Source organism: Paramisgurnus dabryanus, chromosome 17, assembly GCF_030506205.2.
Source record: "Paramisgurnus dabryanus chromosome 17, PD_genome_1.1, whole genome shotgun sequence".
NCBI lineage: Eukaryota > Metazoa > Chordata > Actinopteri > Cypriniformes > Cobitidae > Paramisgurnus > Paramisgurnus dabryanus.
This window is the reverse complement of record NC_133353.1, coordinates 2,068,321-2,087,370: the sequence shown is the minus strand read 5'-3', so window position 1 is coordinate 2,087,370 and position 19,050 is coordinate 2,068,321. Positions and strand designations below refer to the sequence as shown.

The 19,050-nt window shown below is 38.0% G+C and overlaps 1 protein-coding gene across 1 annotated transcript in view; it reads right to left on the bottom strand.

Moving 5' to 3' along the window:
* Positions 1 to 19,050, bottom strand: part of adck1 (aarF domain containing kinase 1) — a 149,328-nt gene that overhangs the window by 46,939 nt on the left and 83,339 nt on the right. Inside the window, exons 5-7 of the mRNA XM_065248784.2 lie at positions 15,200 to 15,358; positions 14,746 to 14,904; positions 8,504 to 8,620 (exon numbers count right to left, since the gene is read on the bottom strand). Of these exons, the coding sequence (XP_065104856.1) occupies positions 8,504 to 8,620; positions 14,746 to 14,904; positions 15,200 to 15,358 (435 nt within the window). The remainder of the gene's footprint in view (positions 1 to 8,503; positions 8,621 to 14,745; positions 14,905 to 15,199; positions 15,359 to 19,050) is intronic.

Sequence of the window (19,050 nt, the reverse complement as noted above, 5' to 3'; positions counted from 1 at the left end):
TATGCTAAGCTATGCTAAAAGTGGTACCGACAGACCCGAAAATCAGCTGAATGGATTCCAAAACAGTAAAAATCCAATTTTTAACACTAGGGTACAGTAGCTGGAAAATGAGCATATTTTTTTTAAAAAGTGGAGTGTCTCTTTAAGTGATTTGTGTGAGTACCGCGCGTGAGCAAATTATCGTCTGGTGGTATGGACGCTAATATAGTTAACGTTATAGTTTTCTTTAGTGAATGGCCCCTTACATTGGTTCTCAAGTAAACAAAGTATATAATGCCATTCTAGGGATTTTGGGATATTTTAATGCAAATATTTTACATATTGTGTCTTTAAAGGTCCAGTGTGTAGATTTTAGGCGGCCTCTAGCGGTGGCCTAAATGCTTTATAGCTTAGATTAAAAGTCGCAGCAATGTTCTCGAACCAGGTAACTTTTAGGCAGACTGCTTTTGTCATTGGGATAACCACACTGAAATCTCTAAAGCTTCTCTATGGTCTATCGATAATGTGGTGCAAGATAAAATTATAATTATATAATGCTAATGGGTTGTTTTTTAAATTCATACTGAGCTGTAGTGGATTGTGTAAGCAAGAGGCAATCTGTGCATGTGCCATTGGGACAGTAATAATGGAGTTTTCATTGGCCTGGAGGCCTGGCTGCCCGGCCAAGTGACAGTCATCAGTCAGTGTCACAACAGCTTAAGGAGAGTGAGAACGACAGAAAAAGAGAAAAAGAATGAGAGGAACTAAATCCAAGCCTCTCATCTTCTCTTATAAAATGCCTGGCCAAATGCTTACAGGCAGTACCTTAAATAGAACTAGGGTGGTGGCATTGTACTGTACAGCGATGTTATCAGATTGCAATATTATGGCATTCTGATGTGTACAATGATACATGCATCACAAAACCATGTAAAAAAAATGAAATTCAGAAAATACTACAGTACAGAAGGTCAAACAAAGCAAAAACTACTTTTTAAAAATCTCATGGCTTCTTTTAAACACTTTTATGCAAATAAATAACAAAAATCATAGGGTTCCAAACAGCTGAAGATTTGGTTTGGGCAGCGCAGATTACGGTATTTCACACCTTATTATTGCGTTAATGACTCTTTGAGTCACACCACATCATTTTAATAAGCCTCACAACAGTGTCTCTCATTGGGGACTCAACTTCCTGAGGAATATAATTGAGTTTGAGGCTTGTAATAGGCACTGAAAGGAAGGAGCAACACTTCACAACCGGCTTCACTCCAGCTCTGGCTCTGTTCTGTTTAACAGCTGTGTGTCTTCACCTCCTAATTATGTACTTCATATTAATCACATAAATAATATCAACACATGCATACTCTCTGCCAGACCCAGTTGGACCACTGAAAAGAGAGTTTTTATGTGAATGTACTATAATACTTTATATGACTAACAAAACAGACACACACACACACACACACACACACACACACACACACACACACACACAATTCAAACACGTTAATAACTCAAATTAATTTTAATGCCACTAATTTTATTAAAGTGCGATTAATGCAATGAGCAATTTCAGTTTGACCCTCGGACTAGCCCATAGTTGATAAATTAAGACCCAGCCTTAGAGGTTTTCATAAAAATAAAAACATTATGCCCTCGTCTAGCAAATTCAATGCTTTAAATGGTCGTTGAACATCTAAAATTATGTTTTTTGTACGTTTTCTGAGATGTGTATATATTGTTCTTAATGCTTAATTAATACACAAAGGATTTGTCGACATCCACTTGCCCGTCTCATTTTAGTCTTCGTTTTAAAACATGCAAGAATTAGAAAATAGAGTGCAGGACCTGATTATTGTAAAAAGAGTTTTTAAAAGCGAAAAAAACTCAAAAACGCTCTTCCTCGCGCTCACATCTGAAGCCCATGCACACAGACGTGCGAGTGCCCAACCCCAATATATACATGTAAAGGCCTACATTTGTTTTGAATTTGTTATGTCTTAAGTAAATTTTGGTTAACTGTCGAGGAGAAATATCTAAGATGTGTATCAAAAAAACATAAATAACTCATTTTTGAAAATTTGTTCATTACAACTCAATTTGCACGGGTCACAAATAATGCAGTTAAATTAACTCTTTCCCGCCATTGACTCAGATATCTCGTCAATTAAGAGAAAACGCTTCCCCGCCAATGACGAGTTTTTCAGTCTTTCCGCAATACCGCTATTATCCACTAGGTGGTCCCTTCCACAACATTTTAAACCCGGAAGTATTGCCCTATGGCAAGCTGCAGCATGTCCGTGTCTGTTTTAAAGATCGCTCTGAATGGGATCTCTATGAAAAGTCAGTCACAAAAATGTAATTATCTCTGCTTTTTGCTCAAAATGTGGTGTTTTTGCAGAAACCTACCCATATTCAAAAGCTGATTACAAAATAACTTCTGAAGGTAGGATGAAACGGTTTTTTGTTAGAAAGCAGAGGGTCTGTTCTTTCATTTGGTATATTGTATGTTTATATATTTAAAGAAGAACATTTTCTGGAAGACATTAAACTTTTGTAAAAATCATGAAAAATGCTGGCGCTGGCTGGCAACTTTTTTTTTTAAACGCTGGCGGTGAAAGAGTTAAGGTACATTTAGAACATATAAAAATGTGTGATTAATCGGCAGTTAACTCATGACAATCATGCAATTAATCTAGATTAAATATTTTAATCTATTGACAGCCTTAGTATTTATACATAATATATACATAATAAACACCGTACACACATATTATGCAAACACAAACTTGTATTTTGTATGTTTGACAGCCTTCGTTCTTTGTAGACTATGAAAAGATGAAATGATTCCGTTGAGAACGTTAGACAAAAAGTTCTTTGGCGAACCAAAAACAGTTCTTTCATGACAAAGAACTCATTGATTTATTTTTAGTAGTGTACTTAAAACTACTAACAACTTCAAACATACTGCACTGAAACTGTACTGAGTAAAAGAGAGAGAGAGAAAAAAGGGTGAAGAGTAGGACAAGAGTTATTGTACTAAAGAGTTTAGGAAAAAATATCATCAGGGCTGATTCACTCAGAACAGCGTGGATGCTGTAACAGATTCAGAGTCCTCCAGAGACCTCATGGAGTAGTGAGGGGTTCTCACAGCAGCCCAGAGGCTCACAGGCCTATTTAAAGAGCTCTCAATTCACTGTGATGTAGAAATCACAGCTAATAGAGTTAATTCCTTGTATTGCCTGACCCACAAGGACCGGCCCGTTGGGATTTGACATAGAGGGGAGAAATCCGGAATGGGGAGGGCTGGAAGACCGTTATCTGTGTGAATGCTCTTACCACACACATAGGGACACTATAAATGCACTCATTACCCTTTAATTTTGAGATTGCTTCTTTAAAGGCTAATGAGATATTATTTACAAAGATAGTAGCGAAGACATTTATTTAATGTGTCAGATGGAGAAAAATAGCAAGATGTGTTGCAATGGCCTCTACTACTACTACTACTAATAATAATAATAACAGTGCTTTACATTTATGGATTTGGCAGACGCTTTTATCCAAAGCAACATACATTGCATTGGTATTTATTTTATCAATATTTGTATGTTTCCTAGGAACTGAAACCCCTGACCTTTGCAATGCTAATACAATGCTCTACTAAATTAACTTCAGCTTTGTCAATGAATATACACAATTGAATATGATAAATTATATAAATAATTAAAATTTGTAATCAATTACAAGCTCATACAAAGCTTAAAGGATTATCAGACACATCAAAGCCATTGTAGAAACTATCAAAACACAATCAACAGACCTTAGGAACTCAGCTCAAGCAAATTTACAGCTCCCTACATGCTTTGCAGGGCCCGGTTAGTAAAGAAAACAATAAAACGTTCGGACATTCTGAGCACGTTAACTGAACACAGGGAGAAAAGTCCATTCCGGCCATCATCAATCTTTTGATTACTTACACGCCAGCTCCCACACAGAAGCTCGCCGATGCCAGAGCCAGTTAATAATTCTATCCATTTCAGACGTAGACTCCATCATTTATTATGTTCTGTATCTATCTCATCAGCTGTCTAATAACTCTCATCATCATTCTCTAAGTCTTCGGCCCTGAAAAAGCGCTTGCTACATTGTTTGCTTTATTTCCCTTTGTTAGCATTGTAAAAGCTGGCCAGTAGCTAATGGGTACTGAGGAGACAAGGTTATAGAATTCCGGACAGTCGCTGATGTTGTCTAATATCACCTTGACTTTAAATCTCTGGATGTAGTATTTTGCATGCAGTGATTTTATGATGTACTCTTAACCTCTGAGAGAAAGGGCCCATCATTTAAAATGCTATTCTCAGGAAGAGTCAGAAATTAAAAAAGGCAAAGTGTGTAAGATTTTAGGTACAGTGAGACAGGAAGTGAGAGAGATGGAATCAAGATAGATAGAGAGCGAGAGAAAAAGAGAGACAATGGACCATACTGGTCATGACTGACAGATTAAGGAAAAGTGCCTCCTGGAAAGAGACTGATTGTGACCTTTATAATGTGAGTTTGTTAGACAGACCACCACTTCATAGTGGTGTTTGCAAGGTGGATATAATATTTAACATTTTGTGACATTTCAGCCATGTCACTTTAAAACCATAGTGATGTACACTGATGTCTATAAAAACAACACTGTCACTATAAACAATTACTTTACTGTACATAGTGGTGTAAAAAGGGCACCATTTAATGTGATTAAATCTTAATAATTACATAAAATGATATCACAGCAGGAAAAACATCACATTATGATGTCATTGCATTACATGACATCATATTTAAAAAAAGAACAACACAAGGCCATAGTATACTATGATTATATAAAATGACATCATAGCAGGGAAACAACACAATATGATGTCACTGCATTACATGACATCATAATTTGGTAAAGAACAACACAGGGCCACAGTATACTATGATTATATAAAATGACATCATAGCAGGAAAACATCACTTTATGATGTCATTGCATTACATGACATCATATTTAAAAAAAGAACAACACAAGGCCACAGTATACTATGATTATATAAAATGACATCATAGCAGGGAAACAACAAATTATGATGTCATTGCATTACATGACATCATAATTTGGTAAAGAACAACACATGGCCACAGTATACTGTACTATTATTATATAAAATGACATCATGACAGGAAAACATCACTTTACGATGTCACTGCATTACTGTACATGACTTCATAATTTGGTAAAGAACAACACATGGCCACAGTATACTATGATTATATAAAATGACATCATAGCAGGAAAACATCACATAATGATGTCACTGCATTACATGACATCATAATTTGGTAAAGAACAACACAGGGCCACAGTATACTATTATTGTATAAAATGACATCATAGCAAGAAAACATCACATTATGATGTCACTGCATTACATGACATCATTATTTGGTAAAGAATAACACAGGGACATAGTATTCTGTACTAGTATTATTATATAAAATGACATCATAACAGGAAAACATCACATTACGATGTCACTGGATTGCATGACATCATAATTTGGTAAAGAACAACACAGGGCCAAAGTATAGTGTACTATTATTATATAAAATGACATCATAGCAGGAAAACATCACATTATGTCTTCATGTCTTTATCCTCTATAATCTGCCGACTACATTCAATCAGTTTAAAACTACATTCAACCATTCAAAGCATTCCTCTGTTCAGTACAATTTTTCATTCTAGCATCAATGGTCAGCATATGCTTTGGAAACCACAAAACCCAATGACAGTATTAAATCTAACACTAATTGGAATTTCACAGAGCTAATTTCCCAAAGGCTCTTTTCCTATTTGCCAGGATTTCCTATCAACAAAGTGAAATTTATTAGAGATTATAAAAATAAAATTAACATGTGTACTGTTTATTATTTGAATTGATTCGGATTTAAAAAGTTAACTTAAAGCAAATAACAATTTGTTATTTAAATAGCAAATTCATATAAACACGCCAACATGCAAATCTGGATGTATGAATAAACATATTCTATAACATGGTTTTTCATTTCATTTGACATCTGTGTTCCGTGCAAAACCATGACTGTTTGTACCGACAAGAGAGAGAAAAAATATGCTCTCTATAGTCTTTAGGTCCCGCTGCTCAAAGGCCCTTCCAGAGAGCAGACTCATTTCCTCCCAGCACTTTCCCACAGGCTCTGCTTACCACCCACAGCACTGCCATTTCAAAATAAAGTGTCTTTTTAAGCAAGCGGGCTGCACTGCCTTTTCAACCTGTTCCTATGAAGAGCATCTCTTCAGCAAAACCCCATTGAGCGGCCACGTGGCATGCTCGCTAATACCACGATCACTTACATTCCCAACCTCTAAAACCCTTTTAAAAGCGCACACTCAGGCACGCAAACAGCCCGGTTCGGCATTAAAACGAGACGCGGGAAACAGAAGAGGACGCGTTCGCTAAATTGCTCCACTCCAAATGAGTCTGATGAACCGAGTGCTTTGATTGCATTTTCAAGGCTATGCATAAAATCTCTACCCCGTTCCTCGTTTGCCACGCCGTAGCAGAAAACATCAGTTAATCAGCGCCACCCATAACCCAGCGTGCCATTTCCGGAAAAGACGGTTTAAAGAAAAACGAGCTGGCAGAAGAAACCCAAGCAGTGGCTGTGTGTGACACAGCGTAAAGGGAAATAAATGCCATGTGCACTCGTGTGTACCTGCGAGTATGTGGGAGAGTGAGAGGGTGTGATAAATGCTTGATGTGCCCATCCACTCGGCGACCGATCGCTCCTCCGCCTTTCAAAGGTGCGTGGTGCCCTTTAAGCACGGCTCGGTGGCTTACGAGACCGGTTTCAGGCCGTGTTTACCCGTCTGTCAGGCTCACTGATGCCTGGGTGTACAACGATAAGGAAAGGTTGCCGTCGAAAGCTTCGGCAAGCTTTGCAAAACAAACTGGCAGCGAACGTGCATATTAATGCACACAAAACAGAATGGAGGAAATCAAATGAGAGAGAGCCACAAACAATGCAGGTGCTAAAGAGATCCCATTTAGTCATTTAACAAAAGACAGCCACCAGGAATCTGGTGCAAATATATATGAAAAAACAATACTTAATGGAATACATAATAACACCAATTTCGTATAAAACCAGGAAACTTTTTACGCATTTCCGCATTTCGTTAACATAACAATGGTGTTCAAGGGGACTACACCCTTTCCTGATTAAGTAAACACTGACCTATGAATATGCAAATTAGTCCCCGCCTCCACTCGAGTGATAATTACTGGGATGGGCTCCTTTATGATATTAGAATAGAAAGTAAAGTATTTTTGTATTGCTTTCAATTAAATAAACACCCATTTCATTTCATTTATAAAGGATACATCATTATTGTGATATATCTTGGTCACCTCACCCATCCCATGACACTACACCACAATTTAAGAGTTGCCAGTTAGGACAACAGAAATATTTACTTGCGTTTATTTTTACGCATGTCTGCATGTATTTGTATTTCCCAGTTGAATGACAAAAAGATTTCCTACCCAACTATTACTAAATGAGAAAATGATATTGTCGTGCAAACGTTGAAATAAAGTATCCCCATGTGAACAGACACTGGTTTATCGATCAATAGACCATTAGCATCTGTTTTTCAGTGACTCTCTGGGCCACACATCGCATCGTCTCTGTCGTCTACTTCCCTTTATCTGTCTCTTTCCCCTCCCCTGGCCCTGCATAACTACAGATTAGCTAACTCGGCAGAGCCTCCGCTTCATTGTGCCGGGCTTTCGCCAGCACTTCTTACTGAAGCCATTGTGTAAAACCCACATCCCCCCCGAGAACCGAATCACCTTAACGAAAGTGAGAAATTAAAAAGCCGTTCGATCTCGCCGGCGAGCTGACAAAAGCGGCGGAGTAGAATAAATTGCAGCTGCGACGGAAAAACAGTCTGTGGTATAAATATGAAAAAGAGCCTGATTTAATTTAGTGCTCATCTGCTAAGGGCTAGAGAAATGAAATGAAATTTGAAAGGCATAATTCATCAAACCAAGCAGCCTCCATTTCGGTGGTGTCACAGCCTCTCGAAGCAGGGCAAAGAGAAACGTCTTCAAAGCATCCAGAACCTCCGGCATCGGAACGTGACTGCTCCATTAGCATTCCCAAGCACTTTTGCATGGTGAAATTAACATCAGCTAAGTAAAATTACTCATTAAGCGATCTTGAGTGGCGAAGTGGTGACGGCTGTAGTTTACTATCGCTTAAGTAGAAGTTTTGAGTGTTTTATCCAGAAAAATTAAAGCTTAAAGATGGTCTACTCCAGCTGGTCTCGCTACCAGCTAAGCTGACAATAACTCAGAGCCCATCTTTAACCAGTTTAGACCAGCTCAGATCTCCAAACCAGCTTTAAAGGCTTTCTGAATAAGCATGAGGATTTTTGAGGTGTAGATAAGGGGAATTATCGTACCTCATTGACGTTGATATCATGTTTTCTCATGTATTCTCGATCGTTGACCTGACCTCCCTCCTCAAAGTCCATGGTAAGAATGCGCTTGGTAGAAAGTTCCCAGTGAATCTTTGGGATCTGCAGAAAAAAAAATAATGTATTTTAAAATTAATTAAAATTTTAAATGATTTATCAATAGTAATAGCTACGGAAGCCGAGAGAGGACATGCACTATTGTTATTTTTGCTTGCTTGTTTTCTCATGGTCACGACTTAATTTCTCGTTATTTTGAGATAACAAAAGTTGTTTTCTCGTTATCCTGACATGATAATCCAAATGTCAATGTAATTTCCTGTCCATAATATTTAGTGTATTTTGAAGTGGACTGCTAATGCATATGATTTGGGGTCTTTGCCTTTACCACACGTGTAGCTATGTGTAGCCGATAGTATAAATAAATAAATAAATAAAGTTGGACTGTTCATGTCCGTGAATTTAGGGACCATCTCTTTATAGTAAGACTGTACATGTTTCTATCTTCTATTGTATTTAACAGTTTATTTAAATAAATATAAAAAATCTTAAAAATGTGCATTATAGTTGACAACCACATAAACACGTTGGTCTTGTGACAGTTTGTTGACTTTAAGTCATTCCATTTAAATGCTGTTAAAAGTAGAAACGTGTATATTATTGAGTAACTTAAAGACGGTCCCTAAATTCACCACTGTAAAATTGTAAATATTGACAAATCTATTTCAGCTTGAGCGAATCTCTGATCCAAGTAAAATTTCATTTGTTTATCTATTTGGCCAAATATGCTATTGCTGTTTACAAACAAAACAACACGTTCTTTCGAGTACACGTAAGCTTTAATCACATCTCAAGAATACAACTTTTTGTTTTCTCGAGATCACAAGAAAACAACTTTCGTTATCTCGAGATAACGAAAAACTAAGTTGTGATCAGGAGAAAACAAGCAAGCAAAATAATAATAGTGCATAACCTCTCTCGGGTTCCGTAAATATCAGTTTTTACAGTACAAAAGTTAAATTGAATATTGCAATTTTAAAAAGGATTCTAATTTGTGACTTTCTTTATTTTCCTATTTAATTTTGCGCCAAAACCATACACTTTAAAATAAATTTTTTGTTATAAAGTTTTAAGTCATAGTAATACTTATGCTGCATACACATCGTCTAGATTACTCGTGGGATTTAACGTTGTGTCATGCAAATTTTTCGTTTGCGTTTAATATTTTCAAAGAAGACGCGTTTGAGGCGAATAGCGAATGTTTTCGCGGCAATCGCACAACCCATTTCGGGTAATTTGAGTTGGCGTCTATTCGTGTCTTTGCATTGACTTTGTATGTAATCTACTCGCACAAATCGTTGAATTAGCGTTCGGTGTGTATGCCCCATTACGCTGCAATAGCAATAGCAGAGTGACAAGATCTCATTGATTTCAATGGAAGCTTGCCGACTTCTAACGACATGAGCGACAGTAACCATTAACGACTGGATGGGGCGTGTAGCATTAAAGAAACAGTATGTAGGATTGTGGCCAAAACTGGTATTGCAATCACAAAACTTGTGGCTAAAACTGGTACTGCAATCACACAACTGGTGGCAAATACACAAAATGACAACATGAACATCAGTTGAGGACTGCAACTCCACTTTTTAAATGACAATATCCTGGCCAGACCATTGTTGTATTTGAAATGAAAATGATTTCTTAATGTCTAGTGACATATCAGGGCCATTTTATGATTAATTGATATAAATTTCTTACATAATGTTCCTTTAAAGGAACACACCAACTTTTTGGGACTTAAGCTTATTTACCCTATTCCCCAGAGTTTGATAAGTCCATACATTCCTTTTTCATCTCCGTGCATGCTGTAACTCTCTCTGACCCACCCACCGCTAGCCTAGCTTAGCACAAAGACTGAAAGTAAATGGCTCCAGCTAGCATTCTGCTCCCAATAAGTAACAAAATAATGCCAAGATTTTCCTATTTATATGTTGTGATTTGTGTAGTCACAGCGTGTACAAATAATACGTCATATGAGACACAGTCATATTTTAATCGTATACATACTGGGAACTATATTCTCAGAAGATGAAGCACTGCTACTTCGGCGGAGTGATTAGCACAACTCTGAGCAAACTCTCTGCTCCTCTCCACGAGGCTTCTCAGGTGCTGCGAGCAAATCAGTCCGCCCAAGTAGCAGTGCTTCAATTCACAACATATAAATAGGAAAATGTTGGCAATATTTTGTCAGTGTGCTTGCTGGAGCCATTTACTTTCAGTCTTTGTGCTAAGCTAGACTAGCGGGGGGGGGGGGTCAGACAGAGTTACAGGACGCACAGAGATGAAAAGAGTATGTATGGAGTTATCTCGGGGGATACGATACAGTCCCAAAAAGTCGGCATGTTCCTTTAAGCTTTCAGGAAAAAAACAAATCAACCCTTGTGTTAATGGGCTCAATTGGCAGAGCAGTGCTTTAACGGTCCAAAGGTCATGGGTTCAATTCCCAGGGAAGACACAAATTTATCAAATGTACACCTTGAAAATAAAGTTGGTTCGGATAAGGCATAAATGTATACTTAGAAATGAACAGGCACAGAAGTGCAAAACCCTTCTATAGACGGTGTCCTATGAGCACTACCAACCATATCGAGATCATTTTCACCCTGGTGAGAGTCACTATCTGAACTCCCTGCCTATGACGTTGAGAAAATGGCTTAGAGCAAAAGGATTCTATGTAAGGGATAATGGTGGGAATTAGCTATAATCCGCTCATAAAGCTGTGGGACCTGGGCAGCGGTCTGTGAAAAAGTAGCATCAGATGACCTTCCTCCTCTATAGCCCAACTTTCCGCTCCTCAACATCATTGCTTATCTAGTGTATCGCTATAGCAACTAATTTCAAAACTTCTTCCACATAATGGGGTGGATTCACAGATATTCAACTGCGGCTGACTGTCGCAGCAACCTGCAGGGCCTAGTTCTCCTGCGTTGTTCATCACGCGAGCGTCAACGATAAAAAAATCTCCCGCTTTCGCCGCGTAAACAGAGACATTTTTCAGAAACGCGTCTGCCTGTCTGAACCGCCTGCGACTATGTCATGGCGCCGCTGTATAATCAGGCTTGTTTTACAGGCCGAGATGCTGGTGCGGAGAGTGGGGATTTATTCCTGACATGGCGGCTTGCGCTCTGCTGTCAAGCGTTTTGACAGAGCTAATAGTTTGCATTAGAGGCACAAATCTGTGGGTGTAAACCCAGGCAATTCTCATTACCCTGCAGGGCTAGCCAGGTCTCTTTGTTATTCATTAAAAAGGAAAAGAGGACTTGTCGGGCAGCATTTGGCAGTTGTTATGACAGATTATTTACCTAGCAAAGTCTTCTTGAGGGAAGAAATATGTGGGTACGCTTCGGCGTCTAGCCTAGATGGTGTATACAAGTGCTTTACTGAAGAAATGTATGAATGAAATCATAAGGTATTGTATGTTCCTACAGTAGTTGGATTTGTAATGCGTGTACAATTCACATCACAAAAACAGACAACATTCTCAAAACAACAATGTAGTGCTTTTTGTTGTTACACATGGGTAATTTTTTTAATATACAGTACTTACAGGTAAATCTCTTACAGAAAAACCACATGAACTTCACGTTTTACACAAATGATCATGTAATTACATGTGTGTTTTTAGAACATGTTTATGTGAATCCAACGTGAAACACATTATGAAACATGGGCATAATGTGGTGACATTTTTGTTTTTACATAGGATTCACACAAAATTGTCTCAAAAACACACATTTCACATGTGAATTGGTGATGAAATTCATGTCACTTTTCTGTAAGGGATTTGGTGTCTGAAGTCATAGTTTTCCACTATTTATAATGGTTTTACTCTTATTATTTTAAGAATCTGGTACTTATTAGCCGGGTTTCCATTGAAATATGAAGCGACACCTTTCAAAATTCGCAAAAAAAGAAAAACAAACAAATGCGAATTAGGTGCGTTTCCATCAAATTGTTAGAGCGAACAAAGGTGGTATTGGTTACCTAGTAACCAACAGTATACAGAACAAGGCACGCTTGGAAGTTTAAACAGGACTGCATGTAGTCACGATGTGGCAAGTTATTGATTTATTAGCAGTGCAGCTTGCTAAACTAACTGCTGTGCGCAAAAGAAAAAATGCAGCATTTTTGATGCAGGCACCAGCAGCAAGGGCATTAAGACGAGCTCCATATATGGTAAAGACAAAGTCAGCGGAAACGGTCAGTCCTGTGGGTTTAATGTTCGCTACGTCAGAATTTATTCAGCAAATGCGCTTCCACCTCCCATTATTCGCATTTACTCTTTTTCGCATAAGTCAAAAACCACCTCAAGCGAGCGTAAAAACATTTTTGCGAATAAAGGTAGTTTTTTAAGATCATTGTAAATTTAAGAGAATAGTGGAGTTGACATCAGGGTTTCCCGCAGCATATTTCCGTTAAGGCGGCCCGCCTAAGCTTGGAAACCCTACCGCCTTAACTAACTTGTCCAAAAAAAAAAAAAACATTGCTGCACAAAAGGCCGTAAAGTTCATCTCGAAGAATAGCGCGGACGTGCTTGACACCGCGAGCGTGCACGCGCACCACACAGCCGAAATGAGATAAGACTTGCTCCTTCATGTCTGGAGGATAGCCAGTTGATAAAACATGTGTCCGTGAGAACTGTAAGTGGACTTATGTTTTGGGGTTATTCAAGCCTGTTATTGTATTAGTCTATAGTTCTTGCCATTTTAAAGTAAGTTAGCTGGTGATTTTGTTGTCTGAGCAACCTGCTAGCTAGGTTTCATGTGCCTGTTGATTCGATATAATTGTTGAGCACTCTTGCTCACTTTATTCATGTGCATTATTTACATGCTACAGTTACACTCCTTTAAGATAATGTCATTAATAGTGGGAAATAATCAGTTTTTACTATTTTTGGTTCGCCAGATGATCTACAACATCTGCTTTAATTTGTGTTTATTAACCCTTTAGTTTCACTTCATAACGCACCTATTCCCATTAGAGGTATCTGTTAAAAACATTAAAATTCATTAATAATCTAGTATGTGTTCATTTTTTGTCATAGTTTCTTCAAAATTAAGTTTTATTTGAGTGTTTTAAAAATAAATATTTTATTTATTTATTTTATTAAAATATTTTAATTTTCATCATGATGCATACACCCCGCCCCTTTGATTGCCACGCCCTTTGGCCCCGCCCAACCCTACCACCTTGACTAACAAATTTTCTGCGGGAAACCCTGGACATCATACAGTAAGTAAAGCAATTAATGTTACAGAGAAAAGATATGGTTGGGATCAGTTTTTCCAGCAGCTAAACAATAAAAACATTGACTTTCAATCAAAATCCACTGGGGAGGATGCTAATGTAGTTATTGTTACAGATATCTTTAAAGTTATTTTTCTTTGTGTAAGCGGGCCGCAAGTTTTTAAAGGGCAGATATTTTGCCCATTTTTACAAGATGTAATGTAAGTCTCAGGTGTGAAGTTTCAGCTCAAAATAGATCATTTATTAAAGTATTTCCAAAATGCCCCTTTTTGGGCGGGAGCAAAAAGCACTGTTTTTAAGCGTGTACCTTTAAATGCAAATCCCTTTGCTCATCCCCTTGCCAACAGATAGTTATTCTGATTCTTTTAAGTACAGTATGAGACAATATTATCTTTTTGAGACTTTATTATCTCAATACTATCTAGCCGCATTAGCACTACAACATGCTAACAAACACATTTAGAAAGTAAAATTAACCAGTCTTTCAGTGGCTGTGGGTGGGGCTCATCAATGTGACGTCACATTAACAAGAGAATCAAAACAGTCAAAGCAGTCTAATAAGTAGGGTGGTTGTGTTCACACACTGTCAACACATATTTATGTCCAAACACCTTACAAAAGTGTATTTTGCATGATAAGTGCCCTTTACACGAACTTTACTTATTGTGTTTAACAAAAGAAAGTCATAAAAATTTAGCACAATGTCAGGGTGAGGTACATCAATGACAGAATTTTCCATAGTGGATCAACAAGCCCTTAACCATGATTCTGACAGAATCTCAGTGTTGAATAAAACATACAGTATTTGCTCAGGGGAACGTACAGTACAGAAAACTACAGACGGCTACTCTGCAGAATCTTGTCCTCAAGATCAATACAGTTTTATCTCATAGCATCACACCCGCTTCTCTTCCACAAACCTTCAGAAAGTCGAACCGCTTGAGCATCTCTGCCAGTTTCTCTGCGTTTCGGCCTTCATTGAGGAAGTCCAGCTCTAGAGGCATGTTCTTCTTAGCCTCCTCCACCAGCCACATAAAAGCAAAGTCAGGAAACAACCAATGGACAACCTGCAGGAGGAACTAACAAATACAGATATACAAAACATTAAACCAAAGCTCAACAACTCCACTATAAGACCCAGGTGTAATCAAGTAATTATTCACGATACAAATGAAACCATAACCATGTGGACAAATGGATATGTGCAACAAAATAAAACTGTATGTTGAATGATGGATTCTATTTTTAAGCACTAATGGTGGGTGAATGAGCCTCTAGACGAATCGAGCTACACATGGGCGTGTGACATTGATAAAGCTTGTGAATTAGCCATCAGAAGCCGGGAATTGGCAACTCCGCTCCCCCGGTAATTACCTCCATCACAACAATGTCCTTGGAGCTTTGCCGCCGGACCTTGGGATGTTGCACCTTCACTGCAACGGTCCTGCCGTCCGAAAGTACAGCTCTGTGGACCTGAGCTAGGGAGGCGGCACCCTGGGGCTTCTCTTCAAACTGGATAAAAAGCTCACCAAGCTGTGGAGGAAGTTTTAGAAATGGGAAATTAGGAATAACATATCAGAATGGCACAATAAATGACAGTGAATGTGGCAGGTGCTGTAACAATGAATCAGGGTTCCCACACTTTAGTTAACTTTAAATTCAAGGACCTTTCAAGGACTTTCCAGATCCAATACCCTCAAATTCCAGGACTAAATGTGGGGACGACCTTTTAAAATGTCGAGTTACCTTTTAAGATACATTGTTACAGTTCCCTTTCAAGGGAACTCACGCTGCGTCACTGCGGTGACCCTTTGGAGACGCCTCCAAAGGTAAGTGCGTCTGAATGTGTATATCAAATTCAACCAATTATGAGGCTTAACGTGGGTTATATGGCGTTACAGGGACGTAGGAAGTATGGCAAGGGAGACGCAGCGTCTTGTTCCCTTCTCAGGGAACAACAATTACATACGTAACCCGAGACGTTTTCATGAGTCAAACACAACTATGCAAAAAAGCTTTTTGGTATGAATCAACATTGGCAAACAGAAGATATAAGCATTTAAAGCGAACAGTTTAGCATGTGTGCTTAAAAAGTCTAGAATTTTATATAAATAGGAAAATGTTGCCGTTATTTTGTCACTTTGTCAGCGAGCAGTGTGCTAGCTGGAGCCATTTACTTCCAGTCTTTGTGCTAAGCTAGGCTAGCGGTGGGTGTATCAGACAGGGTTACGGGACGCACAGAGATAAAAAGGGTATGTACGGACTTATCTAACTCTGGGGTATACGGTGAATAAGCTAAAGTCCCAAAAAGTCGCCGTGTTCCTTTAAGTAATGTAAACAAGTTACAGCTTTTGATTTTAAAAGGGTAATATTAAATGCAAAAAATATAAAAACTTAGATGAACAAATGCAGTTATTTGTTAGCTTATTTCCTATTTTAAAGTGCTACCAATTTTATTCTTATGACTTTTTCAGCCCATGAGTTTGTTGGATAAATATTTCTTAAATAATCATTTTAGAGATATTGCACCAGCAAAGAAAATTTATAGCTGATTAAACATTTTATTGATGATAAGCCGGGCATGTTGGTTAAAAATAAATCTACTTATTATGTAAATTGTATGTATAGATCTGGGTAGTGAAGCATGATGATAAACCACCTTGGCCAGTAACCAAACAGTTTTGGGTTTCAAACCAGAGAGGGACAATCCATAAACATAAATCACTTGAGGCCTTGAAAGTTGACAGCATTTTCAAATCCACAAATCCAAGCTAATACATTTAACATCCAATAATACTTTTATTTGATTGACATGGTGTGGGAGGAGCTTAGTTTAATTCATTCAATGCTAGTTATCAATAATACCGATGCACTGTTTGCTTAAAATAAGGACAGAGGTGTAATAAAAAGGGCATATGTGTATCTCTCCGAAACACTTTCTCCTAAAAAACATCATTTAATTGCGAGAACATACTCTCTACAGATGATATTAGAGAGGGAACAAATCATTTAATTGCCAGTTCAGTTATAACAGCAGGGGAGATGATGTTGTGCATGCTGTATATAAGCAGGGCATGTTGTAAATGCGGCTTTTGAGAAAAAGCATGACTGATCCGTATGCCACTTTTGCCTGCAATGACAACTGCAATGAATATTCAAGAGTAAAACAACAGGGGCAGTGGAAAGGGATGCCAGGAGGAAGTGACAAATCTTTCGTTTTGTGTGCGCACAAGAGGAGTTAACCATAAATAAATATACTAAAAAGAACATCAAGCTGTTCTGCTCCACAATGGCATACTGCCAATGTGTTTTTATGTTCCTGAAGAGACTAATTGGATGAATTGTGCTTTTAAAGGAAGGCAAAGGTGGACAATTCAACCTTGAGTGCTGACAAATCAAAGCTTTTTACACTATTAACGTCACCTGGTAACCAAACTCCACACGAAAATGAAATGTGGTAAGATGAAGGTCAGCTCCATTTAACTGCTCTTTCTCAACAAAGATTTTAGTGATACCAAAGAGTGCGTATGCTCTTTCCATGATGTCATAGAGAAACCATTTTGGATGTATGGTTCTATAAAGAACCTTCAAAGCGACACTCCACTTTTTTGAAAATATCATTCATTTTCCAGCTCCCCTTGAGTTAAACATTTGATTTTTACCGTTTTGGAAACCATTCAGCTGATCTCCGGGTCTGGCGCTACCACTTTTAGCATAGCATAGCATAATCCATTGAATCTGATTAGACCATTAGCATTGCGCTATAACCAAAGAATTTCTGTAATTGTCCTATTTTAAATTGGTTTAAAATATTAAGCAGTGCCCGAAAATAGTCCCCTGCTATTGAAAGTAACCAAGGGGACTATATTCGGCTGCTGCGTAATATCATTGCCCCTCCTGCAGCCATGGTACGGCAGCAAAGTCTTTGATTATTATGCCAGAATGAGAGTATAGTTCCCAGCCATATCTGCCAAGAAAATCGCAACTTTTTATTTTATTTTAAAATAGGAAAATATCGAAACTATTTGGTTATTTTTGAGCGCAATCCTAATGGTCTAATCAGATTCAATGGATTATGCTAAGCTATGCTAAAAGTGGTACCGCCAGACCCAGAGATCGGCTAAATGGATTCCAAAACGGTAAAAGTCAAATGTTTAACGATAGGGAAGCTGGAAAATGAGCATATTTTAAAAAAAGTGGAGTGTCTCTTTAACATGTGAAGAACCTTTCTGTTTCACATTGGTTCTTTTATGGCGTCACTGTGAAAACCTTTTATAGCACCTACATTTTTAAGAATACTGCATTGTCAAAGACAGTGACGTGGACAGCACCTGTTAAAGTGCAATCGAAAATGTTATGGGATAAAATGAATGCAAACTATTTGCCATGTTTATTATATATATTAAGTCTGATTTCTTTGCAACATTCAGAATGCACAAAATAACATCACTGTGTACTTTAAATCATCATGCTGGGATATAATGGAGTAAACAGCTCGGTGCATGCTGTCATTAAAAAAGGGGGACATTATAAAAAAAGCTCTGAAATACAGTAATTAATTTTTCAAAACAACTTTTGTATTCAAATTATTATGCTGATAATATTGTTTTTGTAATAAAAAAGTGTAAATAAATTAGAAGTCTTTGCACTAATGTTCTTAAACTTTTGAACTCAACTGTATCTAAAATAATTGAGCTAAATGACAAATTAATCTGCATTAAAAATCTGGTTTGTTCATTCTGCAACAGCTCCAAATTGTCACCAGGCACTCTGAGTTTCTCAACCTGAGAAAATGAATCAAGAAAACCGAATTAACAGCTCCGAAGTGTTATGAAGGGTGGACTTCTGCCATCGATGTCTGCTGAGTGGCACACGGCCGACCGGCAGAACCACCATCGAGAGGCATGATGCCAGCTTCTGTTTTCTCAGGTGAATGTCTTCGGCTGCCATTGACAAACATTTCACGGACATTTCTCACCTTGTGCATCCAGAAAATTCACCTGTAAGCGGCAGGTTGTGGTCCAGTCTGAAACACGCTCGGGAAAACAGGTATGTGACAGGCTGTGGTGACGTTCAAAGGTGCAGACCGGGGGCAACTTTAAACATCTTACACCGGGTAAAAATAGAGTTCTTGGTGACATGATTCAGATTTACCATTTCCGACAGAGTCCCTGAATATCACTATAAATATATAGTATATTTATATCTCACAGTTCACCCTAAAA